Raw genomic sequence first — 26700 nt, 5'->3', positions numbered from 1 at the left:
ACTCTTGGGGTAAGCTCGTGAGCCGGCAAGGGAGCCTTTCAGACCAGATTCAACTGCGCATGTGTTGAACCTCAACGATATGACGCAAGACAACGCCTGTTTTTAACGCTCCTTGAATATCATTGGTTGATTGACTGTGGTCCTCCTGCATGCCACACGAATGCCATAATACAGCAACACAAATAAATACAATAAAAACACAAGGCCAGATATACTAAAATTATTTTATTACAGCTGATTTCTGTTCAATATCCCTCTGCCAACACAATGCTAAATATAATACAAACAAATAGTAAATTTGATCCTATTTTTATTCTGTTTTATGAATCTTTTTACACAATTTAAATTCACTTTTAGTACTTTCACCATCTCTTATGTAGTATCTTTATAATCTCTCTGACATTCAATAACAAGTTTCCACCGTCTATACATTTTAATACAGGTTATGAGTTGTAGTGGTAATGTGCCAAAGAAGAATACTGACATCTTCAAAGAAATGCAATCTCTTTTCATAATTTGCCTGTCATCCACTTGATCTTTTCAAGCCTTTTAACTTTGGCCACTAGACCAGAACCAAGTTGTTTCTATGTTTCATACGTTTCATGCTGTCCGCCCACTGATAGGTTAAAAACATGGCGATGAGACAATGCAGTGGTATCTGTGCTTGGCAACTCAGGTATGGCACAGTGTTTGACCATAAAAAAAGGACCGCCATTTTTGTTGCCGATTCTCATTCTGTTTCCCAAAAGCTTTCAGTCAGTAGGACACAATTTGACATCAAAGTTAAAGTAAAAAAAAAAAAAAAAAATCCAGGTTTGTGGAGACAATGATTGACAATAATATCCAGACTCCCTCACACACACATTGACATAAAATTGAACAGAAGTTGTGCATACAAACTTAAGGTTGGCATGTATGTGAGGTTTGATTGGCCTGACATTCAAACTCTTGGCTTTTGACTTAATGTAAGATTCAGATCACGATGAATATATTCTCCTTTTCTTTACCAAGTATCAATAAATCAGAAAGGAAATGATGAATATAACCTGCTGTGTTACAGTAGCTGGAACTAGTCACTGCATTAAAAAAAGAAAATAAATTGTGTTTTGGGACCAAACCATAAGCAGCTTGATATAATGCATACTTTCAAGGATAGAATATATACATATTTATTTAAGAAAAAAAAAATAAAAATCACAGTGTGACATTCAGAAAGAATTTGAACAGGTGGCTCTGAACCAGAGGAGAATGATCAAACAAACTCTTCAGTGATGATGCTCAGAGACGGCCGCCTGACTGAAGAAGTGGCATTTAAAAAAAAAAAAGAAAAGGAGATGACAGCAAATATGCATACGAGGAGGCATTCCATCTGTGTACACAAAACTAAGAATATCTTCCAATGAGCGACGTCCGGACAACTCAAAACCACTTTGAGCAAAAAAGGCTTGCTAATATCAGTGTGGTCTGTCAGTTAAATAAAGTTAGTTTTTAGAAATTATTTTCTTAAAATGTGAGTTTAGTCTTTAAATGTTTTCTTTTAATAAAATATACACATATGAACATTTAACACCAGCTTTGTGATTCAAGGGAGCATATTATCCTTCTCATCTCTGGATCATTATCTATAAATGGCCTTTCAAACTAAATGTTTTAAACTCTGCATGGAAATAAAAAAGCATAACTTCAGAGAGAAGCGAGTGAGCAGAGACGGATATTATCAGAGGAACTGCGAGAGCTATCAAAAGGAATACCTAAATGCTTTTTTTGCCACATTTATTTCATATTTGGCTGTTTTTCCACAGAGTGCGCATTGACTCAATTTACATGTATGCGATACAACGTCATCATGCGAGCATGTGCTTGTTTCAGTCCCCCCCCGTTTTTGGGTTCTGAGGAGACAGTGTAACATTTATAACTTAGCACCTTTTACATCGTTAGTGTTACTTAACTGGGCCCCAACATGTTTAACAGTGTTGTAGTTTTCCTAGTAGTGCCGAGCCTGCTGTCATGGTCGTGACAATTATCTGAAGCGCTCTTCTGCTTGCACGTAATGGACTCTCGTCAGTTAACCTTTTGTTTCATGAAACTGTAGCCAAGACATATTTGAAAAAGCCTGCAGCATCCTCACGTCCTCTATTCAATCAAAACTCTGCATAAACACACGGAGGAGATAACCAACAGCAGCTACAGGTTCTAAACACAGTTAAAGCTGCAGAAAAGGGGGGGGGGGGGGGCTCTTATTCACATACTGTATATATTGTCATACACTAGGTCTTATCTGTACTTGGGGAAATTGCTCCTACAAATCACAGCACGGGTCAACTTCACAACATGGGTACCGACGACACACTCGATCCACCAGGTGCTCAGCGAGAAGTAGTCAAACTTTACACACATTCCGCTGTTTAAAGTGCTTCGAAAAAGGCAGCAGTTTAAAAAGGCACTAATAAAAAACAACAAAAAATAAACAGATCAATACTAGGATCGTTTTTGAAGGCAAAGTAGTCTCCTATGTTTTGTAATCTCCTCCTGTGAATGTGTACAATGACATTCTAGAGTACCACCACTCTAAAGACCAAAACAATGTAGTTACTGATATACACCAATATAAGTATTTTTCAGACCCTCTGGAATTAAAAGAAAATAAACTAAACTTACACTGGCACTGATTCTAAACGGATGATGAAATTTAAAATGATCAAAACTATAAACATGTGAGATGGATTTTTAGAATCAAGGATTAAAAAGGCACTGTAGTAGTGTTGTAACATACGCCTGAAACGGTTACGGTTTGTTTATTTGGCTCTGGATTTAAGTCTCATTTTGGCTGCTGACCAGGAAGTCGGGTGAAATAAAAAGCAGTGACTGAAAAATAAAAGTTATCACAATGACCATTACAGCAGGCTGGTATCACAACAGCAACGCATCTTTAGTTAGGTTTGCCGCATTTTTTTAAACCACCGTCAGAAAATGGACCAGTGTATAACAGAATAAGAATCGGGAGAGTGAGGGCGTCCTAAATAAAATGAGTTCTCTGTGATTGTTTGATACCACATTTCTAAAGGACATTGTTCACACATGTCAAAAGCTTTTTAACAGTGTGTCATGTGCAAAATGAAAGCGATGGCTGTGAAAAGCACATAATGTACATTTAAAAAAAAAAAAATCAGAAGGAGAGAGCTGTAAATAAAAACAAAATAGGAGCATTATGTGTTGACGCTCAAATTTCTTATGTAACATAAATTTAAGGATCTGTGTGTGTGCCGATAAACTGCCGTGAGGACGGGCTGCGTCTCTTCCAGCCCTTTTGACCTGAGCAACATTTATTTCATCGCACATCCACATCTGTACACGGGAGAAACGCAGAGAGAGAGAGCGAGAGAGAGAGAGACACACAGAGAAGCAGAGCTCTGCCATTATTCTGTCCTGCTTCGTTTGTTGGACTCTACGTCTCCACGCTCAAATTCTGACGCCAGGGGCCGACAGGGGATCTATGTGTAGGAGAGGTGCGACCCGTTAGATATTTGAGAGGTGACGCTGGTACTCCTGCTCATGTTCTGCTCGCTGCGCCCTCCTGAGGGTGTCCTCCCCATTGCCTGGGGGCTGTTCTGTATACCTCCACTGCTGCGGGATGGGTGGCCCCACGGCGACGGAACCCCGCCTCCCTGCATGCCCTGCCCCCAGCCCTGCTGCATAGGTGCCCCTCCCGGACTGGAGTGATAGTGGTGATGGCCGCCGTGGTGGCTTGACCCTCCGCCCGAGCCGCCACTGCCCCACTGCGACCCCGGGGAGCTTCCGGACGGGTGCTGTGGCTGACTCCAACTTACGTGAGCCCCAGGAAAGCTGTTGCTGAGCCCATCCGGGGACATGTTGGACAGCACCATGTTGCTGAAGCCCAGGCGCATGCTCTCCGAGTCAAAAGCCTCAACTTCTCGGGCTTGGCGTTCCAGCAGGCTCCGGATTCGCTCCAAGCGTTCGTTCTCCAAGGACATCATCTCCTCCTCGATCTACAGAAAAGACAATGTTCACATACAATATATCTGCTTCACAGTTAGCAGTGTGACTTAACACCACTGTGTTCGACAAGCATCCATCAACTGTGCATATTTAGCTTTCACACCTCCTGGACATCTGTTCAAGAAACACAATGGTGTAAACAATAAAAAGGAAGCATGGCTGAATCCCATTTAGCTGCTTCACATTCAGGGTCCTGGTATTGTGTCCCGCCGCCATGACATACCGAGACAGTTGACTAGAACAGAGCCATCATTCATTTGTATTTGGTTACGTCTGTGCTTTTCCTTCTTATTGCACCACATTAAACTTCTCCAGGACTTAGTGGAAGTCTACAGACTGTGTTTGACTGAAATCTGACTATTTGTGCTGATTGTGGACAGTGCCAAGTGGGGTCAACCACCCCCACACACACACACACACACACACGTGTCAAAGTTGACCAAAATTTAAATCCATGTGAGGCTAATTTGCTTTGCCACCGGAAGCGAATGTTTTAATTGTCCCTTCGCTCGCATAGAATGGAAGTGAATGGGGATTTGAATTCATGTTCAATGTGCATGTGTGACATTGCCCTTACTCTCCTGTTAATGTTGTCGCACCAGTTAGGGGTGGACATATTACACCGTTATCATTTTTATTGGCACATTCACATGTAAATCCTAGCGTGCCTTTTCCCTCCTTCCACCAGAGCAGCAGTCTAATAAAACCAGAACAACCTGTGTGAGTGAGTGTGCTGGCCTTTTAAAACTCAAATCTTCCCAATAATCATGGAGGTAGACCAATGATAATCTCTCCATGAGAAACCTGTAGAGAGGAGGATCACCTTCTGTTCCAGCAGGGCCCTCCGGAGGGACACCCTCTGCTCCAGGTCCTTTCTCTCGCGCTCATGTTGGGCATCCGTCTGCATCTTGATCTTGCTCTGGTAGGCGTTGAGAAGCTCCAGCTCCTGCTGTAGCTGCATTCGTAGGCCCTGGCACTGAGCCTCCTGAGTCTCATCCAGACGAAGCTGGTGACAGAATAGATCAGGATCCAATGAGTAAGATACAACCATAAACCAGCAGAATGTAAAATCGGGTGGCACCTTCATGGTCTTATTTTACAGCTTTAGGATTCTAAATAATTCTGGCAGACTCACCGCCTGAGTGGAGAGCATCTCATTGATGGAGTGGTCATACTGCTCTGCCAAGATGGCAAGTTTGCGGTGCTGCTCGTGCTTCAGACGTTTAAGGACAGCCTTGTGCTCCGACTTTGGTGTGGTCTCCAACAGATGGTTCCTCAGCGCTTTGTACTGCCTGGTCAGGATCTTACACGTGTCCTGGAACTGCTTCTTAATCTGTAGCTCTTTAGACTATGTTACAGGGAGAAAACAGTGATGCATTTCCTTCTTTAAAAGCAAACATTAAGACAACGCAGGAACAGAACATTATCCCCTACATTAAGGCTGTAAAATCACAATATTTTTGCTATTCTCAATTTGATTAAAAACAGTTTATCTAACCAAAGAGGAGGGTAGAAGCTCCACACTCATACTTTAATGCAGTGGATCCATGTTTCACCACATCTTGGCTTATTCAAGATCAAATATATGTTAGCCTGACAAATGGTGAACTGAATGTTAAGTAGATCCAGAAGTACCCAGAGCAGCGTTTCATTATCGCTGAAATTAGAGCGTCAACTGAATATTCAACAGCCGCGCCTGCTCTCGAGCTGCGTTCTCACCCTGAGGCTCTTGGGCTGCTGGCGAACCTCCATGACGTGTTTGCGCCGAAGCTCCCTCTCCCTCCTCTTGTTGTACTCTTGCTGATTGGTGAGCTCCGTCTGGTGCTGCAGGCGGATGAGCTCAGCCCTCGTCTTTTGGATGTTGTTGAGCTGGCGGAACTCCAGCTCTTGCATGGACTCATGGTGCCGGAGAAGCATGGCGTGTTCCAAGTCCTTCTGGGTCTGACGCTTGTTTAGCTCCTAATTATGTGCACATGGAGAAACGAACAGCAAAGTGATGATGCGCCCAAAGATAACTCGATTTTAGCATGCTAATCAATTCATTCATATTTGCAACATTTCAGACCCAGAAGTACAATGTAGGAGACGGAGTGCTGACCTCGCGCACTAAGTCCCGCTCAATGGTGTGGCGTGCGATCAAGATCCTCCGTTTGAACCGGCGGCACTCCAGGTCCAGATACTGCCTCTGTCTGCGCGCCAAGTTGGCCTCTTCCTCCGCTTGGAAGTGTTGGAAGTTATCCTTCTGCTTGGACAACCACTCCTGCTTTTCTTTCTTGGGCGTTAACTGGTTTTCATTCAACTCCTGAACAGAAGAAAGAATGCAGGTGACTGGTAGAACAGACTTCATGGTGCTGATTGGTGTCCATTTGCTGATGATGAGTAAACTGAAAGTTTAGGATGCTATTGTAACTATCCCCCTACCTCTTTAAGTTGTTCCTTGCGAAGTTTGTATTCCCGTTTCTGGGATTCCAGGAAGCTGTTGAGCTCTTTCTTCTGCTGACTCTGAATATGTTGTTGGAACTTCTTCTCGTCGTTGTTAAAAGTTTTTACCTAAAGGAAAAAACGCACACCATAATCAGTCTCTATGTAAAAACAAACAAACAGTGTTTTGTAAATCTTCAGTGAACACAGATGAGCTTGACGCCTACATCTTTCTCCATGGACGCCTGGTGCTTCTTGATCAGTTTCTCCATCTCCTGGGTGAAGCTATTCCTCTGGTTCTCCAGCTCCTTGTCCAGGCGAAGCCTGTGCTCGTCCATCTCCGCTTTCAGCTTGTTCTCCAGAGCCATCAGCTGTTTCTGGTGCTGCCGCCTCATGCGCTTGTAGCCCAGGATCTGCTCCCGGAGCTCTGAATCCTGCTCGTGCTCCTTCATCTGGCGAGTGAGCTGGAAAACACAAGCCACAGATTCCCTTTATATTGTAACTATATAACTATTTTTGTGTTTTCAATCTGGATCATGACACTGCTTTTGAGTAGCAGAATTATTCCTTTTTAGCCTTAAAGCAAAAGCATTCAATGACCACGAGGGCAATGTGTCAAAAGATGTCTGCCTTTGAGGAACACATGGATGTGGAAAATGTCCAGCAGCTATACAAGAAGATATAATAGCCATCTTCTTATTCAATGAATGAGTGATTACCACTGAGGCTGTGCGTATAGTAGCGAAGTGTTCGCGGTTGCGTTTTGGCCGTGGAGTGTGTGCAGGCGGGGACTGAGGCTCAGTCGGCCGGGTGTTCAGCTCCGACTCTTCATTATTTGTCTCCTCATCCTGAAAAGCAGGCAGAAATACACACGGAGCATGTAAACAGAAGAACAAAATACTGCAGAGTAATTAATGAATGCATTACTCTTATCAATTTGAAACAGTGAACACGATGTAACACGACATGGCTGTAGGTCAGACTGGAACCTGGACTCCCTACCGGTTTGAGGAGGACCACAGAGCTGTTGGACATGACCGTGTGATCTCCCTCCATGTCCACCTCGCTCTTGTCATCGCCTGCGTCTGTGAGACTGTTGACAGAGCTGCTCTGGGAACTGGCACTGATTGACATACTGGGTATGGATTGGTTGCTCCCCACGCTGTTCACTGTACCCGTCCTGCCCACGCTGTGCTCGGGATCCTAAAAAAATAACACAGGCGGGACATAGTAAGGAGGTTAAACCAACGCTCTCTTATAACTTATAGGATGACATCACACAGAGACAGAGAAAGAAAGAAGTGCAGGCGAATAAAAGCTGAAACGGTCACGTGACAGACCTCATCGTCATCTTGTGCCTCCGTTGTGGGGCCATTGTGGGCTTCCTGAAACAAGATCTTCTTCATCTTGCGATACTGCAGATTGTCAAGCTCTCGCACCGCGTCCTTAGTCCGACTTATCAGGTCTATTAGTACGGATTCTGGCCGCTCACGCTGGACAAATGCATGCTGGAGGAAGAACACAGAAAAGACGACTTGCATTAAAATCCAGACTTCTAACAGGGTTACGGGGATTAAACATGGAACATAATCTGTCATAGGCATGTTGAGATTATTACCTTTAAGAGCTCCTCAGAGTTGGGCCTGTCCTGGGGAAATTTCTGAAGGCAAGAATCTACAAAATTTCGGAAATAGTCCGTCCTAAATTTAAGAGAGGAAATGAAGAAAAATTATAGAATTGTAGTTATTTTATGGCCTCAGTATATTTAAGAAACAACAGACCAGCTAATGTTGATATAACTCTAAACTCACCATTCACTGGACTGCAGCATGGGACTCTCATTCTGTGCTATGTGGTATAAGGCACTCATTGCATTCATGTTGAACAGTGGAGGCTTCCTCTCAGCTACAGGTCAAGCAGCAGGTTACACCAATGATTCACATGTTGCAAAAGGGAAATTAAATTACGAGAGGAAGAAAGAGCAACATTATTCAGTTATTGACTGACTAAGTGAGCAAAATGAATGCTGGCAATGAGATGTTTGTAAAATTGAGAAAAAGAGATTGATGCAAGTAATGTAACAACTGTAATCTAAGTCCGAGATGTGAATTAGGCCATATACAACAGTGACCGTACCTAATTCAATGCAGGTTATTCCCAAGGACCAGATGTCCACCTTTCCATCATACTGGCCTTCATCCATAGCTAAAATGACTTCTGGGGCCATCCTGAGAAAAACAAACACATTCAGCGCCAAACAAATGTGTTAATAACCATTTTAATGGAACATTTGGGAAACTTTTAATAAAACGTTTTATAGCGTACCAATATGGAGTCCCAACAAAGGAGTTGGCAGGACAGGCAATGGAGGCAGAACCAAAATCTGCTAGTTTTACCTGCCCTGGCTCCGTCAGCAAGACATTTCCCGCCTTGATATCTCTGTCGAACACATAAGAGGAAATGATTACAGCACCACGCGGACGACAGAACGCCCGAGGGCATAAGCAGTGTCCAGCATGCTTCCAAACACTCACCGGTGAATCATGTTGTGGGAGTGAAGATAAGCCAACCCTTGAAGAGCACCATGGGTGATTGCAGCTATTTCCACTTCTTGCAGAGGTTTCTTGTGAACTGGAAAGGATAAATTCACCAACAGCGATGTAAATCAAGAGAAAAGCAAGACTACCGTCTCCGTTTGTAGTCGTGTGGCCTCATGCGATCATCGGGCAGACAAAAGGTTTTCAACTCACCTTCCAACAGATCTGAAGCAGAGCCTAGACAATACTCCATTACCAGCTGCAATGAAATAAAGAGTATGTTGAAGTGTGAATGTGTGACAATCAGTGGGGTCATACATTTCAGTCCTGATCATTGACTCTCATGCAGGGTCTCACCCAGGCAGTGTGCTCTCGCAGGTAACATCCTTTGTACTCGATGCTGTTCGGGTGCTGTATTCTCTGCAGGAATTTCACCTCCTTGATTATGTCTTGCCATTTCTGTGAAAATCGTAAAAAATTAGAAGTCTTTGACAACAAACTAGAAAAAAAAAACAAAAAAAAACACTCGCATGTAAATGTGGTTAACAATTGCCTGTTAACATGGTATAGATCAGTGAAAGCTATTATACCTCAGTGGACTGCTTTCCACTGTAAGACATCTTCTTGATGGCCACCACCTCATTTGTCCGCACATCCCGTGCCTGAATGAAAAGCACGTTACATTGTGCATTGACATGATATTGTCACTTCATAACATAAGCAATGATTCAGGTTTTAGTTTAGTGATGGCAGCTACTGGGATAAAGATATTGAGCTAAGTATACATCATTAAAAAAAAATGGATTCTTTCTGTAAAGTCTGCTCAATAATTAGCTGTCGGTCAAGGCTGACACACTAAGACATTAAAATCATTGTGAAATGTTTAAAAGGATCTAAAGGTCTTTGTGGTTGATGGAACAATGCTTTCTAATTCATGAATACTGAAACAAAACAATTGATCAATGTCATCCCAATGACTTTAAAGGCTACAAAGCCCCTATCTTCAAGCATGCTCTGTATAGTGAAAAAAACATTCACAAATGTGAAATACTCACAAAATATACAGCACCAAAGCTGCCATGTCCGATCTCTCGCAGATCCGAGTAGAGCTTTTCTGGGTCCTCCTTGAAGAAGAGCTCGGCGACATCGGGGTCCTTCAGGCTCCCCGCCCGACTGCTGTTGGGCATAATGGGGAGTTGTGGGGGGGAGGGGGGGGGGGGCAGAGCCGCTGTCGCCAGGAACTATCTGGGTCTGCGACAGCGCCTTGAAAGCCCCCACCGATGGCTCATCTGCAGGACAGTGGTCTCATATGTGTTCAGAGCTGAAAGTACAAGAAAAAAAAAAAACAAGAACACGTTGAAAAAAAAGACAATAAATTACAGGGTTTTATCATGAATATCAAATTGACAGCAGGAATGTACAAAATCTAAGTTAATTTGGATGAAATACACACATTATTTACATTACTAATAGATTCCTTTACATTGTTAATGTAAGTTAAAGTGGGAGGCCGTGTGAAACAACAAGTACAAGATCACACAGCTCTCTGGCTGTGCATGTGTGCTACAGCAGAGCCCATTAACCTGAGCGAGAGAGGGCTACGCAAAACATGAGCTGAACCATGATGTCGGGTGCAAATGTGGAGAACGGCTGGTCGAAAAAATCCTGAGGGAGCGAAGAGATAGGTCTTCTGTTTCCATAGTAACAGCAACCACAGTACGGAAATCAGTGGGCTGTGTCCTAACAAACTCCTCTCACACCTTCGGTGACTGGTATGGAGACAAACAGATGCGAGGAGGATACAAGGAACCGTCTCGCAGATGTCAATTTCCAGCTCGAACAAAGACGGCGAGGTACCAATGCGCTGTGAGACAAGACGCCTGAACTGAAACAAGACGCCTGAACTGAAACAAAGCATTCCAGTGATCGGACTACTTGTTAAACCTGTAGGTATGCGGTAAACACACGTTCTTAAACATACCAAACATTTTCCATGAAACCTCCGTGCAGTTGATTGTGCAACACCTATTCTCTATTATCTATAGTGGTTTCTAGCCGTGCATTTGCTTCTGGTTTTATTTGCCCTAGTTTTGAAAAAGGTATACAGCTGCAAAATACCGATACAAAGACGATTGATTGTTTGTGGTGATCACTGCGTTAAAAAACTGGAAAAAAACAGTGTGCTTTTCCAAAAAATGAGCTGGGTAGACAGGAATACCCTTGTTTTTTCTGAAAAATATTGAAAATATTTGTAGTTGGGTGTGTGGATTAACCTGATTTTTGTTTGTTTGTATTTTAGATAAAATAAAAAGGACACCCTTTACAGAATATAGCATAATGTCCCTAACCACTGTCTGGCTTAAACTGTCTAGTAAATAGTTTGCTATACAACTTCACTGCTGTAATACAGATGTAGACTTGTAAAAGATAACTGAGGAAGCTTTACTGAGCCCATGTGGCTCAGATGATCAGCTGCACACAGATGCAGAGCTGATGCTGGAGTCACAAGACTTCTTTCCCAGCCTGGGAGAAACAGCCCCCAGTTCAAGTAGACATCTTTTGTCTCACAACAACACTGAACAACTCACTATTCCACACAGACGCAAGCCACGGCCCTGAAATAAAGCCTCATTACTATGCAGGGACTGTGCCTCTTTATTGCCATTGTTCTTTACTACAGTGTTGCTCATGAATGAGCTTTGTTGTCATATCTCCCGATGGCATTTTCCCCCTACTGTGGACACGTGAGCACAAAAGTGAGTGATGATAACTGATACGTTCATAAAACACCCGTGCGTTCCAACAAGCACAGCGCGCACACACACATATGCACAAGAATGCAGCAGGACAGGACAACAAAGCTAGAGGGCTGGAATTCCCAATGTATGCCCTCACTGCGCTGCATTTCCTGTTCACACAGCTATAGGGAGGTAGGAAGGGGCCCTGGTGAGCATTTTGACTGGTGATTATCTGTCTCTCTTGACTCAACAGCAATGGCATGCACACAGATGTGGATTGCAATTGCAAACACTGTGAAAGAAACGTTTTTAAAGCTTTGGTACCACGCAGTTAATGTATCTGTACCATCACTTTTTTTTAGAAGTCAGCACTTAACTTATCAGTAATGCTGGTCAGTTAAGTCATTTCCTTTTGGCAAAAAAACCCACATAATCACACAGTGCCAACCACCAGTGTTTCCTCTATCTTCGCCACATATGTCAAAGAACAAAAAACAAAGTGTGTGTCTTATGTACAGGCTTACGTTACAGTACATGAATCGAGCAAGATGGCAATTGGGTCTAATCAGAGTTTGACTGTGGGGATAAGTAGACACTTGTACAGTAGTGTTATTGCTCTGAACAAATGTAATAAACCACAATCAGATGACCAAGGTTTACCCAAAACTAGGCTTACCTGCTGGGCTCTATCCACAGTTACCTGTGAGGCTGGGTAACACCTCACTGGAGTTTCAACACAAGTGGAATTAGCTAGAGCACTTAGTGGGATTTTCTGAAAGTTGTCACTTTCCACATCAGTAAATCAAACTAACAAAGTCTGGAATGTAAAGACCCCAAAACAACACTCTCGATCTCACAAATTCAGAGGGTTTCAGGAGCTCCCAACCCAGCCGACGTTGACTGTTAGCTACACACCAAACTTAACGTTAGCTAAGCTAAGTTACGTGTCATATGATCAAACAGTCCAAACAATATCCGCGACGTATTTACAACGTGAACAGTGAAGTAACTACTCGAATGATGGGGAATTACACCGACTTTAAATAGTTATTTACCAGATATTGCTAAATTAGCAAGCTTTCCTATGTGATGTTTGCTAACTTAGCTTAGCCAGTTAGCTGAAACTCACCCTCTCCTGACAGGCCAGGTCTCAGCACTGTAGAGAATGTCGTGTTATTCACAACAGTTTGGGATTATAAAAGTATTCTTCCCCGACACGGTTATGTCGTACGTTAAATCCTTGTGGTTCTTACCGCTGTCAGTCGATTATAAATGTAAGATTAGCAAATTATTGTAGGTTAAGATCCCCACCCTCGAAGTAACTGTGGTGCCAAAGTAGAATCCCACTCAGGTCCAAAGATGGCTGCCGAGCGCTCCGCCGCCGCCTCCCTTCGTGAAAATACGTTGAGGAGAATGTGAGGGAAGTTCAAACACCTCCAAAACAATCCGTGTTGGTAACCACGATGTCGTTAGATAAAAAAAACTGTGGATTTAACCTAGCACGCTGGCATGTTAACTACTTACTTGGCTGTTTAGTTAAACTGTTACTATGGCGGATTGTCCGTCTTCCTTCGACTTACTGCAAACTGCAGTTCCGCCCTGTTGTAACTGCAGTAAACTCTCTCTGACCCAACAACTTTCAGAGGCGGAGACGTAAGTAAAAAACTTATATCTTATAAACTGTAGAACATAAACTCTTACAAAACGTGTTATTCATTTGTCCATAGCATTTCCTCATATTTGTTTCTGACTTAAATTACCACACCATAGGTCATGTAAAAGTGAATAATTTTGCAATAGAAAATGCTGATTTCTGAAAAATATAAATGATTTTGATTGTTGGGGTTAACTACTTTATCACATATTAAAATGTATTCGTAGTTAGAGACCTAGCCTGCTGAAGTGAGTCTGTTGAAGGTAATTAAAGTTCATGGCGAGTCCAAAATATTGTTTTCTCTTCTGGCTTCAAGAGATATGGACGCGGTCAGTAGGCTAGTGTTTCATGGTCTGCCATTCACATTCTTTTATATTTTCTGTATTTTTACTGTATTATTTCTTATGTACAAGTGGACATTTTAGGCTTAAAAGTGGACATATTGTTCAAGAAGATCCAGAAGAAAAAAAAATTCCAGGGCATTACAAAACTCTTTTGGTGGGTGGAACTTATCATACTTAAGGAATCCTTGATCAGCAGACCGAGAGTATGAAAGTTTTGTCTTCGGGCAGTGCATGATAGTCGGCTATTGTTTATTTTTCTCTTCATTTGGTTGGTTTCTGCATGATGTAACAATGTACAGAAGAATCCCCTCTAGCCTCTCCTTCAAGTTCACCCCCCCTCTTTCTCCAATCATCACTATCTGCATAGTAACTCAGCCTGTACAATAACCTGCCTGTTCTAAAGCCAACAAATGGCAAAGTTCTACTCCAGTTGGCTCTTAGGCGTCCTTTTGATCTGCTTAAATGCGAGTGGAGGATGCTGCATTACTTTGACATGCTTCCTCTTCAAGAGGATGCCGATTGAAAATTAGGATAAACAATAATGATCATCATGGTGTTGACGGTGACAGTTGAAATAAGTGAATGTAAAGCAGATGTGAGCAGTGCTGATGAGCGAATTAGACTTATTTGTTTCACTAAAGTGGTGAAAGTTAACAAGTAATGATGGTGGTTGGTGAGACAAGGTGGTAGTTGACAGATAGCAGGCTTCCTTACAACAAAAAGCTGTTAAGAAGTGTTATACTGCATGAAGGCAACCAAAGGGACCCAGTAACTTAAGAATGCTGCCATTACAGGAGCCTCTGGATGAAAAGGCCAATTTTGACTGAGGTCATTGTATCAGAGGTTCCTTAATTGTTTTCTCTGGCCTCCATCACTGTTCTACTTCCAGGTCAAAAGTGAGTGTGTTTTGTTTAAAAGGAGCCTGGAAAGAAGTTAAATCACTATAGAGTGACCGCTAGGAGGATTGAATATCAGAGGATGATGAGAGAGGGGGGATACATCTTTTCAGTGGTTTGAGCTCTCACATCTATACAGTAGTAATAAATAATAGTCCTATAGTATTTGTGATCATGTTTATTTTATAGATCGTATTGAGAAAATAAACTTTTTGATTTGAAAACTTTTTTTCCTCTTGTAACTTTTCTGTGACTGTAATCTCAAGCATACATATACTTTCTGTAATATATTGTAATTGAATGTAGCTCATCTATAGAATATGTTAAGGTGTCATTTTAATTTATTTAGGTTTTATGCAATAAATTCAGTAGTATAATTGCAGTATTAATTCATGCAAATTTATCTCGGAAATGCATCCCACAAACCTTATGTTCACGTCATCGTGACCCAGGCTTTTGTTTTGAAAAGCAAACCTCTCCGGAGAGCCTGAGGACACGCCTCTGTCATGACGCCATCACGAGTGCGGAAGTGAATCGCCTGACTTTCCCTCATGGTGAAAATGGTTGCGAATGAGGAAAAACAACAGGGCCACCGAGCCGGCATTTATAAACAGAAAAATAAAGGTCACAAACATGGCAAGCACCGGACGAAAGGGGAAGTTGAGAGAGAAAACAAAGGTATGCCATGTTCTGTTATACAATGTAACTGCTACGGCTAGCTTGTTGCTGTGGCCATGGCTCCGCAGACACACGTGTTTTCCACTGGATTTTGGATGGCATCAGTTCAGTAGAACATGTATAAATGTAAATCAACTCTATACATGTGTAAGAAATTGCGTAAAGACGCCCGTCCGCATGCCGTTGGTAACTAACTGCTGGTGTACATCCAACTCCAGGTGACCCATGACCTTTTTTAAAATCACATGGGACCAATCAGGGCCACCAGATATCGCAGGACAGCAGTTGTCCTATTCTATTAATCGGCGAGTTTTTTTAGATCTAATTTTAAGTGGTTGTATCAAACAACAACATACACAATTGAGAACCTATTGCAAATGTATAGCTCAAGGGAATAGTAACACACTGCAAATATGAAATATCCCTTCTCATGTAAAAATATTATATTTACTAGTTAAGATAGGTGTTGATTGATCTCTGTGGTAATTTTTGAGGTGATACATTGTTAAATAATGTTTGTGTCAATGATAATGTAATAATTGTAATGATAAAACAAAGTATTTCCTCAAAAATCATCCATCAAATAATTTGCACAGAACCAAACGGGTGTTTTTTTGATATGTTGTCCATCTATCTGCAAATATATTATAGACATCAATCATAACTTCAATAGTCAACAGACAGCCATGTCAATATCTTCTTCACACGCTGTTCCAAAAGGACACGTTGAAACCAAACAGCAGTTCAAATATTGAATCATAAAACTACGAAACTCTAAATGTTCAACATAATGATAAATCCTTGTGTTGACCTGTCTCTCAGGGAGAGTGTCAGTGATGGCCCTTACCAAGAAGCAGAGGAAGGAGCACAAGCGGATGGACAGAAGGCACAAAGCCAACCAGATACGCAGGAATAAGAAAGACATGGTAATTGTTTTTTCTTCACATAAAGAATAGTCTTTGGATTCCTGATTGGTGCTGCAGAGCGTCCCTTTCTCTTGTCTTTTTTTAGGTCCTGACAGAGAAGCGACGTCTAGGCACCAGGGACGGTCCTCCACATTTGGTCGCTGTGTTGTCACTCCACGCCGGAGTGGATGCTGGTGCGGTTACCAAACTGCTACGTGGGGAGGGCGTTGGGGGTGTCGTACATCAGGAGCGCTGTGTCAGTGGCGTCACTGACAGTTTTGGGCTGCTTCTGCCTCGTTTCAAGCAACGGTTCACCTTTCTCAGCCACAGCACGGGTAAGTATTGAGTGATGCCGAACAGTTGCTTTGAAAAGACTCAACTGAAGTGGAATAGATTGAGTTATAATGCAGGTGATTCTTATATGAATAATATTTTGGACTGTTTTTATAAATGAAATGTGTTCATTAGGCTTTCAAAGAATGCAAAACAACATAAAAAGCACTTTTTTTAACACCAATTTAAAATAAGTGTTTTTAGCTTGTTCCATGTTATAGGCATTTGCTGTACTATTTTGTCTTTGCTTTGGACATCATGTTGTCCCATACTTAAGCTTCTCTTATGGTTTCTTTGGACAGCTGACATACACTCCCTGCTGGATGTGGCAAAGATTGCAGATAGCCTTGTATTTGTGCTGGACTCTGCTGAAGCTTGGGACAGCTATGGAGACTACTGTCTCTCCTGCCTCTTTGCCCAGGGCCTCCCCAGCCATGGTGGGTAGAAACCTTGAACACACTGCTGGAGCTTTTAGACTCTTCCATTCACATTGGGAAAGATTGTTGTTGCATCAGATTTATGCATAATTTCAGATTGTTATGGTGTACATTTTCTAAGCTCTTGTCTCTCTGTTGCTAATTGCTAATTTCCCCCCCTTGTAGCACTGGTGTGTCAGGGTGTGTCTGATCTTCCTGTGAAGAAGAGGGTTGAGTCTAGAAAAGCTCTGTCTAAGATCACAGAGATCCGTTTCCCTGATGCCCGTCTCTTCCCTCTGGATTCGGAGCAGGATGCCACTCTGCTTCTCAGACACATCGGCACTCAGAGACGGAGAAAGCTCGGTTTCCGCTCCCGACGATCCCATCTTTTGGCTCAGCATGTCACTTTTACAGCCAACAGCCCCGCTGAGGGGACAAGTGGTGGACCCACCGGCCTGGGCACCCTCTGCGTCTCAGGGTACGTCCGTGGCCGTCCTCTACAAGTCGACAGGCTGGTGCACATCAGTGGACACGGAGACTTTCAGCTCAGTCAGATTGATGCTCCAGCAGACCCTCTTCCCCTCATCTTAACAACAGCCAGACCAGCAAAGTCTGGCAAGGCAGGAGATGTTGACATGCTGGTAGGTGAAGAGACTTGAAACATCCCAGTGAATAGGAAGTCAGAAAACTATTTTTGTCAATGTCATATTTCTGTTGCATAATAATGGTGTGCACACATTCTTACTATGCAGCACTGACAACATTTAAATCAGTCATGGTATTGATTACTTGAGGATATACCAGTATCAGATTTTCAAATAGTTTAATGAATGAAAATAGTGTCAGACTGGAACAGTTGAAGAATGCAAAACGCTCTGGTGTCCTTAAAAATAATAAGTAATGTTAATGTCACACAATAAAAGTGATGGAACATCCAAAAAACACTGGTATGGTCCTTGAATGGACTTTTAACAGTTTGTTTAGATTGTTTTGTGCATTTAGTTTAATCTTAACTTTCCCATTTACCTCGGTCATCTGTGTTTCCCACAGGATGGAGGTGACGATGAGGCTCCAGTGAGGGTCCTCATGAAAGCCGACCCATCCTGCAGGGAGAGTCTGCTGGCAGAAGCCATTGTGGACCCCATGGACGGAGAGCAGACGTGGCCGACGGAAAGCGAGCTTTTGGAAGCGGAAGGTGCAGAAGCAGAATGTACACATGATAGCATTTTGAGATGATAAACAATCTCTAAGATGAGGATTAGATATTGTTCAGTGTATCGGTTGAGGCCTCGTTTGCTGGAGTTGGAGCAATCCTGTTGCACCGGGATCAACATCAAATCATAACTGTGAGAGGCGTCACCCGGGCAGCCTTCAAGGGACCAGAAATAATCGTAGTGAAGACATTTTGTACAACTGATACTTGTTTGCCACATATCCATTGATTACAGTTTTATTGTTTGAAATGATCCGACATCTTGGAGTCAGTTTGATAGATCAAAACAGATTTGAAAGATAAACACGACCAGGGAGTTCAGAAGACAACTTACATGGCTGTCATGTTACCTTCAGTTAGCTGAAAGCAAAGTGAAACTGTACACTGCAATATTTTGGCTGCCGACTTGTACCATTCACAACGTAAGATAATTTCTGACAACCAGAAATGATTTGTGTGCTAAACTGCTTTTTGTTATTAAATGTGGTTAGTTTTCATATACAATCCAACCTGCAAGACAGGTCTCTGAAGGCTTCTTTGATGTTTCTCTCTGCTGTGTAGAGGCCAGGAAGACCAAACGTGTGATGAAGGTCCCTAAAGGAACATCAGACTACCAGGCCTCGTGGATCGTTGATGAAGACGAGGAGGAGAATGGAGAGATAGACGAAGAAAGCAGTGAAGAGGATGATGATGATGACGACATGTTGGACGAGGCCATGGACGGAGAGGATGAGGACAATCACTCTCAGGTACTTATTTATTCTTTATCACACAGGGGAGAGTTGACTGGCAACAAAGGTCTCCAAAGGTCGGACTTGAATTGGGGATGTGGGGTTTCCGGTCGGTGCCGTAAAGGCTACAAAAGCTGCGCCAGTTAAAATAGAAGCGCTCCGTGAAAATGTAATAATTCTCAAGTATCTATCGGTTAGAAGTCCAGGGTCCAGATACAACGGCGCCTGGGTCCGGACTCGGACCGCGGTCCGCCTATTAGTGACCCTCGGTGTAGATCTTCTGGAGGATGATTAGGACAGTAATCTGTGTGGCGTAGCGATGAAGTCTGCGTGTCGGTGGTTCCGGGGCTGAAGCGGTGCATACGTGACCCACTGACAGTGCACCTCGTAACTGAGAGGCACTGTTTGTTTTCTCAGTGTCTGTCTCTGGCCTGTAGTGCCAGGCTGCTCACCACAACAATAGTGTTTGGAGCAGGGGTCCCGAGAGAAGCCTCCTGTCTTCCTGTCCTGTGAACAGAACTTCCTGTCTGGACGAAAGGAGGGGTCGACCATTTATTTATTTCCAGCTCTGCTTGAAAAGAAGTCGGGAAAACTCCTTATCCAAAGGTTTCATTACGGTCTGTGATTGTTAATAGCATGTGTTTGATGTCACAGTTAACGCACATGGATACGTATTTGGGAGAGGGTAACAATAGGGGAATGGGTACTTCAAATGATAATGATGATGATTATTATTATTATTATTGCAGCAGGGATGTTGGAAAGGTTGTGAATCCACCGCATGCTGAGTGCTTTCCCCTCATGTGTCTGGCTGTGCCTGTAATTTGCCAGTTGAGGGAGCACTTTAAAGCACGTCCTCTTTGATGATTCATTTCCTCATACACATATATTGCCAACGGAAGTTGAATTTCTAGATATTTTAAGAGTCAATGTCTGAAAACACTGTAGACAGTCGTTTGTAGACACACTGGGAAGGCATACAATTTAAATATATGCAAACCAGGGGTTCCCATAGTTTGAATTCTGGCAACCCCTTATCACATTCACACATACCGACTAAAAACACTGTTCTTATTGTAGCTGCGTGAGCCCTGTTTGTTTGGCTGCCATACAATTTCTATACTTAGAATCTCTTTGACTGCACTTGTGTTCCCAACATGTGCGTCTGGTCATTGTTTGTAAAGTATTAAGGCTGCAGTTTAGGAAATGGGGAGGCAAAAAGCTGAGTTAGAACGAAGTTGTGTTTGTAATAGAGGAGTGCAACAACCACAACAATAGTATTCCTGACACAGAACATGAAGAGAATAGTAGAGAAACCTGTTCATCCATGGATCTTCAAAAGGATTGAACATTAAAATCTTTGAGGTAATGGCTCATTGTTTTAACAGGGGAAGTCTCTAGCAGCGCTGGTCATCTCTGGGATGTCTGCCTCCACCCCAAAACATGAGAAGCTATTTCATATATTGAAGCAATTTGTACTGTATGCTCTCTGCTCAGGAGCCAGGTTCAGGCTGTGCCTCAGAAGAAGAAGAAGAAGAAGAAGACGAGGAGGAGGAAGAGTTGTGCGCCACAGAGCGAACTGGAGCAGACCAACGCTACGATGAGCACATTGACGTGGCTGCAGAAGAAGAAGGCCTGAAACGCTACCGCGAGGCTCGAGCCAACGAATTGTTTCCAGACGAGGTGGACACACCCCTCGACATGGCAGCTAGAATCAGGTGCGTTCCGACCGATAGATATTTAAGTGTTGTGATTGTGAGTTCAGGTTCGAAGGGAAACTAATTCTGCGAGAGTTTTCTTTCTGCAGTTTGATCATTGCCACACTTCATTCCGTCCTCTGTCTAGGTTCCAGCGCTATAGAGGCCTAAAAAGTTTCCGCTCCTCGCCCTGGGACCCCATGGAGAACTTGCCCCTCAACTACTCCCGCATCTTCCAGTTCCAGAGTTTTGAACGCACTCGCCGCCGCATACTGGCCGAGGCCGCAGCTGAGGAAGAGGGAGCCATGGTAAACAAATAATGGGGCTGTCTTCATTTGTAAATGCTTTTTAGTCGATCTTAGATTCGTGGCGTCACTGACTCTGCTGTCCCTTCTGTTTCAGGTTGGCTGGTATGTTACGCTGCACATCAACGATGTGCCTTTTTCTGTGATGGAGAGTGTCGAGTCCGGCAGACCTCTGATGATGGTGTCTCTCATGCCCCATGAACAGAAGGTCTGATCCCCTGTTTTGACATCTGAAAGCCTCTCTGTCTGGATTTATAACTGTCCATTTAAAACAAAGTCACACTAGCAGTACAGTATTATTGTTATTGATTTTTCAGACCTAATCATTTTCCCCTTCTGTGCACAGATGTCAGTGATGCACCTCTTGGTGAGGAGACACCCCAGCAATACAGAGCCGATCAAATCTAAAGAGGAGCTGGTGTTCCACTGTGGATTTCGGAGGTTCAGGGCATCTCCTATCTTCTCTCAGCACACTTCAGGTAGAACACCTGTTAATAGAGCCAACATGCCGTTAAGCATACTCCTATTTCAACCTTATTCTCTTCTTAATGGCACAATAGCTTTTTTTAAAATTGCCCCAAGACATGCATTAGCAGAACTGAGAGCAATAAATGACTCTTATTTACACAAAGTAAATTTTAAAAAAAATGACTGACTACTACATATTACGGGTTCACTCACACCAGCATTAACAAACATTACATTTTGTCAAAAAAATCTATGGAACTGATGCAACGGAGGCAAACTAGCAACAACCTCCAGTAGCCACAGACCATCAAATCACTACGTCACCAAGCACCACCAATTGTGCAAAACCACTCGGATAAATGTTGCTGTTGTGACTGGATTTCAACATTTGATTGTAATGATTTTCATTTTGATAGGACACCAAACCCCCAAGAAGCTAGAGGATGATGAACATGATTTTGGTGTAATAGAAATGTAGTGATGCCCAGTGGACAGTCACATAAAAGGCAGTGGCTTACTTGATTTTCTGGTTGTAGGACATTGTCCCAATGCAAAGCCAATTATTTGTTGTTTGGTAGCATGCTAGATTTGCTGTCACTTCTATTAAAATATATATATCAGCAAAATGATTGTCGAAGCAGGTGGTCTGAAACAGAGACTGGATATACAGCAGTAAATTAATTATTGCTCTTCTCTAGCTGACAAGCATAAGATGGAGCGCTTCCTCAGGCCAGATGCCCCCACCGTGGTGTCGGTGTACGCTCCCATTACCTTCCCCCCTGCAGGAGTCCTGCTCTTCAAACAAAAGAATGACGGTGAGATGAAACGTTCTGTGTGTAATGAAAATGAGTAGATGTCATCTGCCTTCATTTTAAACTTTTGCCCATCTGTTCTGTTGTCTTGTTTTTATTTGATTGACTTGAGCTAATTCTGTACTGGTATTGTGTTTCTGTTATCGTGTCTCTCTAGGCATCCAGGACTTGGTGGCTACAGGCAGCCTGCTCAGTTGTGACCCTCAGCGTGTTACGCTGAAGAGGATAGTGGTGAGCGGACACCCGTTCAAAATTAACCGCCGCTCTGCAGTTGTCCGTTACATGTTCTTCAACCGGGGTAAGAGAATGTTCACATACTTAAAAAAAAAAAAAAAAACTATGACAACAGAATATTACATACAGTTTGACTTCTCTATGGTTTACTGTCCTTTTGTTTCTTCCTGTGACAGACGATATCATGTGGTTCAAGCCTGTGGAGCTGCGCACAAAGTGGGGTCGAAGAGGCCACATCAAAGAGACGTTAGGTGAGGAAATTTAAATATATATGAAACTCGGTGTCAGCAGTGTCTTTAAGCAATGTCTGTTATCTGTATAATTCTGACTGCCGTGTTCTATCTCCTCAGGAACACATGGCCACATGAAGTGTGTATTTGACAATCAGATGCGCTCACAGGACACTATCCTCATGAATTTGTACAAGAGAGTGTATCCTCGCTGGACATATGACCCCTATGTGCCCTTATCGTTACCCTGGGTCAAGAGAGTGGCCACTGTGGAGATGGACGACTTGGACATGGAGTAGTGGAGGGACTACATGACATGTATTAACATAGATACTGAACATCATTGTGATCACATGACCTTTTCAAAAAGTGTAATGTGTATTAAACGTAACTATTTTAATCCAAAATATCTCCTTGATGATTGTTGTTTATCTTGAGCCATCTTGTTGCACTTTGCTGTGAAGCCTCTAGCTTGCTGCTGAGTGTGTTTCGGCCACTAGATGGCAGTGATGAATAAGTGAATAAGTATCCATAGAGCTACTTCACTACTTTGTTGAGCAACTCTCATCTTTAAAACAGGTTAAATATGAGTGACAGACACTGAACAGGTAGCTGTGTATGTGTTGAGTACTTTATGATTTAAATAAATTGCTATAGCTAGAACATTAGTCATGTTCCAAGCTCATTGCAATGGCAACTCTTTGAAGTCGTGCAGATGTGGCTTAAGCTTACAGTCGCACTTACTGTGACGAAAATCATAAAGACTGTTATCTGAGGGGTACTACTTTTCAAAATGAATACATGTTATTCCTGTGTTCTAAGACTGTCCAAAAATATTAGTAAAAACCAAACGACTCTAAATCTGAGTGCTAAAACTCTAATTTGTGACATCATCAGGTGTGAAGTGTGGATCTGCAACAGATGATGAATTGTGAAAGATGTTAAAAGATGACAGAGCACCAAGGGGAGTTTTCTTCACAACTTAAAGACTTTATAGTCAATGACATCCCACACTTGAGACACTGTCTGGCTTTCAGAGAGAGTAGTTCATGTTCACTGATATTGATTGAACTTTCCTATGCCATGGAAATAGTATTAGAATTACTAATTTAGGTGGTTTTCCCCTTTCATCGTGGAAAAAGAACTCCCAAATTGCACTTTCAAGCGAAAAATCCTTCTTCATAATAACTCGATGCGTGACTTATGGCCTTTTAAGATTTTGACAAATAGCAGCTGGCTCGTTAATTTATTTATATAATATTTTATCACAAACATGCCTCAGTGGACTTGATGAAAAAAAACTAATTAATCACCAGTGTCTGCATGAATGTAATACAGTATGAAACAAATATTCAGCACGAAATACTTGACATCTTAACCCCTTTTTAGGCTGACGGATTCTGGCCATCCTGCACAATATGATACACAAGAAGAGGGAGAATGTCACATCCTTATCATTGATGTAAGGTGAAAATCTTTTTCGCTAATGGAAATGAAGAAAATAGCTATAATTTAACATTTATGATGTTTTGAATGACAAATAGACATTTTCTTTTTATCTCACATTGGAGCAAACCATACAAATCGCCAGGATCCATAAATGAAAAATGGCTAATAAGCAAGTTCTGGTAGAGCCATACCAGAACGACATCGGTTTGAGGGCAAGAGAGGTTCTTTAACAACAATTATTGTCCAAACACACTCATGATACACTTTCCTGTACACTGTGATTCATTGATAGAATTTACAAATGGTGTGCCAAATTTGTAGGAACATTTTAAATTGATTGTACTTTGCTTACTAACAGCAGCATACACCCCTTTCCACACACACACACACCCTGCTCTCTCACTGGCCCTGACCTGAAGCTTCCTTTTCAGCTCTCGTCAAAACACGCACGCACGCACGCACGCACGCACGCACGGACCATAACCTCTCTGTTGCTTTCAAACTGAAGCTGAAATGCTTTGTGTCCTTCCCTACCCCATGCTCCCTTGTGTAGGAATACACTGATTTATGAATTGCAGTATTTATCATAAAGCTGAGCTCTTGCATGCTTGCAGCAACATGATTCATCCTTGGGCTGTGTTGGGACTGCACCACAGAGGCATGCCAATATGTCTGGGAAACCTGAAGGTGAAGACTTTTGGACGGAGAGGAGAACGTGATCCAAGAAACGGAGGGGAGCAAAAGTTCACTGTGTGCAAAAGTCGAAGAGAAAAGATAATACAATCGAGAAAGACGAATGTCTCTATTGCCCATGGGGGGCAAACTGGGAGCTCTGGACAGTTTTGTGGTAACACTCAATTTATTTCCTATTTTCCTATTTTTTTTGTACATGTATTATGAAGGCAAGGGCAGAGTAACAGTGATGTGTTGAACACATCTTGTTAAGGCCGAGGGGAGGGGTGTTCTGCTGGCCGGCAGTTCATGGCAAGGGGAGGGGGAATTCAATACCCCCTTGATGGAGAATGCTCTTAAAGTAAAACATGTACAAAAGAGTTTAGATGCGCACACTACATTTTTTCCCTGACACTATCAATTTGAAACAGATAAACATTTAGCTGTTTGGGGACCAACTGCGACGTGGTAAGACTGAATCCAGCCCATAAGTGAAGTGTGTGTTTGGCACAGGCCACCGTCAGAAGACATGAATGCTGGTGACTTAGCGCTGTTTGGATCAGGAATGTCTTGTGGTTCTCAGTTCACTGCCACCACACTTAGTTGGCTCCCACTGAAGATATAATGGGTGAGAGATTTTTCCGTTGGATGTGGATGAAGAAACGGAAGGAGAGAAAAGGGGGCAGTGAGGGAGAGAGAGATAAGGGAAGAGCCAGTTGATGTTCAGCATGAATAATACCAGAAGTGGTGGGAGGAAGTCAGTCAAAGGAATGCAAAAAGGGGAGATGCATAGAATTTGGAAATTAAAATAAAAAGTTAGTGGGTGAGAGAGAGAGAGACGGAGTGAAATGGAGGAGTGTGAGAGTCGAAGGCGGTGTGGGCGAGGGAATAGGAGAGCGAGAGTGGCTGGCGTTTATGGATTGCAGATGTGGCACTATGGGGTTTTGGCAGGGGCCATGTGCGCCTGAATCCTGCACTGGCTGGGTGGCACCGGGGTGAGAGGGAGGTCACTGCACCGCAGCACACAGCCCATAAAACACTGAGAGTAGTGGGGGAGAGGAGAGAGAGAGTAGGCCTCAAACACACACTAACCCAGGACTGCAGGGCAGCAAGGGTGAGCATGCACAGGCATACCCAAACACCCTGCATATAGGTTGAGTCAGGCTACCGATAAAGCCATAGGCTTATGCATGCGAGTTAAGTGGAGAGCTGATGAGCTTATCTCATATTTAATAAGGAGGAACCCTCTGTAGACACCTCCCCCAGCCTTGCAAAATCACACCATCTTCACTGTTCAAAGGACTTTTTCCACCTCTGTGTGCATAAATCCTCAATTTATTACCAGTGCTTTTGACAAGATTACAAAAGAGAAGAAAGCCAGCCATGCGTAAAGCAACAATGTTAATCTAGTATCTGTACTCTTTCCATTCTCATCAGTCCACATCTTCCTTGGGAAGTAACAGTGAATTGTGGAATAAAGTTACCAGAAATGCTCTTGGTCAAATGCACAGATTCTCTACATCCTCTGAGGAAATCTCTTTCTTTCCCATTTAGCCAGTACAACGACAGTGTTCCGATGCTGGAGGATGAACAATTCACTGCAGCAATTTGCAGTCAACTGCTCAGAGGCCAGTGAGTGTTTGATTGTTGACAGAGTTAAGAGCGTTGTTCGCAATGTCTGTGCACAAAGGGATTTGAATAGCCAAACTTCTGCTTCTAATCAGATTTCTTACATTTAAAGTACCAATGTCTCTCCCCAGCATCTTTTGATGGTCCACTGTACATTAAGATCCCAAATCTGGCATCAAGCACGCAATGCAAATGATAATCTCTTTGTTTGTTTGTAGAACAATTCCTTGCAGTAGAATTCCCTGCACAAACAATGCAGTTGTAAAACTCAATGCTTGCAGGTGGCAGGTGTGACTGTTTAAACTGTATCCGTTTCTACTT

The 26700-nt window shown here is 42.8% G+C and overlaps 2 protein-coding genes across 6 annotated transcripts; one reads left to right on the top strand and one right to left on the bottom strand.

Moving 5' to 3' along the window:
* Positions 1-210: 210 nt before the first annotated feature.
* Positions 211-13256, bottom strand: taok1a (TAO kinase 1a). 4 transcript variants are annotated; one of them, XM_031873516.1, is made up of 20 exons: positions 13238-13256; positions 10031-10296; positions 9566-9637; positions 9333-9434; positions 9189-9234; positions 8973-9069; positions 8764-8877; positions 8575-8666; positions 8250-8343; positions 8057-8138; positions 7779-7946; positions 7441-7641; positions 7158-7286; positions 6666-6902; positions 6439-6567; positions 6116-6319; positions 5737-5976; positions 5153-5365; positions 4841-5023; positions 211-4007 (listed from the first exon to the last, which is right to left on the bottom strand). In XM_031873516.1, exons 2-20 carry the CDS (start codon positions 10160-10162, stop codon positions 3492-3494), a joined length of 3051 nt encoding a protein of 1016 aa, XP_031729376.1. In that variant the 5' UTR covers positions 10163-10296; positions 13238-13256; the 3' UTR covers positions 211-3491. The 4 variants fall into 4 exon arrangements, with proteins under 4 accessions (XP_031729376.1, XP_031729373.1, XP_031729372.1 ...); XM_031873513.1 differs by lacking the exon at positions 13238-13256 and adding an exon at positions 13025-13227; XM_031873512.1 differs by lacking the exon at positions 13238-13256 and adding an exon at positions 12843-13108.
* tsr1 (TSR1 ribosome maturation factor) lies at positions 13103-23036 on the top strand. 2 transcript variants are annotated; one of them, XM_031873518.1, is made up of 15 exons: positions 13103-13366; positions 16108-16211; positions 16297-16525; positions 16826-16960; positions 17126-17580; positions 17990-18134; positions 18714-18901; positions 20381-20601; positions 20729-20888; positions 20983-21093; positions 21232-21364; positions 22052-22168; positions 22323-22463; positions 22576-22650; positions 22750-23036. In XM_031873518.1, the coding sequence occupies exons 2-15, from the start codon at positions 16122-16124 to the stop codon at positions 22926-22928; spliced, it is 2379 nt and encodes a 792-aa protein (XP_031729378.1). In that variant the 5' UTR covers positions 13103-13366; positions 16108-16121; the 3' UTR covers positions 22929-23036. The 2 variants fall into 2 exon arrangements, with proteins under 2 accessions (XP_031729378.1, XP_031729377.1); XM_031873517.1 differs by lacking the exon at positions 13103-13366 and adding an exon at positions 15068-15285.
* Positions 23037-26700: the final 3664 nt, after the last annotated feature.

Source organism: Anarrhichthys ocellatus, unplaced genomic scaffold (genome assembly GCF_004355925.1).
Source record: "Anarrhichthys ocellatus isolate YVR2014 unplaced genomic scaffold, GSC_Weel_1.0 scaffold72, whole genome shotgun sequence".
Lineage (NCBI taxonomy): Eukaryota > Metazoa > Chordata > Actinopteri > Perciformes > Anarhichadidae > Anarrhichthys > Anarrhichthys ocellatus.
Note: the sequence above shows the minus strand (reverse complement) of the source record. Positions and strands in the feature narration are given on the sequence as shown.

Coding starts and splice junctions, on each gene's coding strand:
- tsr1 (XM_031873517.1), top strand. CDS start 15,159: ATGGTGAAAATGGTTGCGAATGAGGAAAAACAACAGGGCCACCGAGCC. Junction 15,286..16,107: donor AGTTGAGAGAGAAAACAAAG/GTATGCCATGTT, acceptor CCTGTCTCTCAG/GGAGAGTGTCAGTGATGGCC. Junction 16,212..16,296: donor GCAGGAATAAGAAAGACATG/GTAATTGTTTTT, acceptor GTCTTTTTTTAG/GTCCTGACAGAGAAGCGACG.
- taok1a (XM_031873516.1), bottom strand. CDS start 10,162: ATGCCCAACAGCAGTCGGGCGGGGAGCCTGAAGGACCCCGATGTCGCC. Junction 7,947..8,056: donor ACTCTGAGGAGCTCTTAAAG/GTAATAATCTCA, acceptor TTCTTCCTCCAG/CATGCATTTGTCCAGCGTGA. Junction 6,568..6,665: donor AGGCGTCCATGGAGAAAGAT/GTAGGCGTCAAG, acceptor TTTTTCCTTTAG/GTAAAAACTTTTAACAACGA.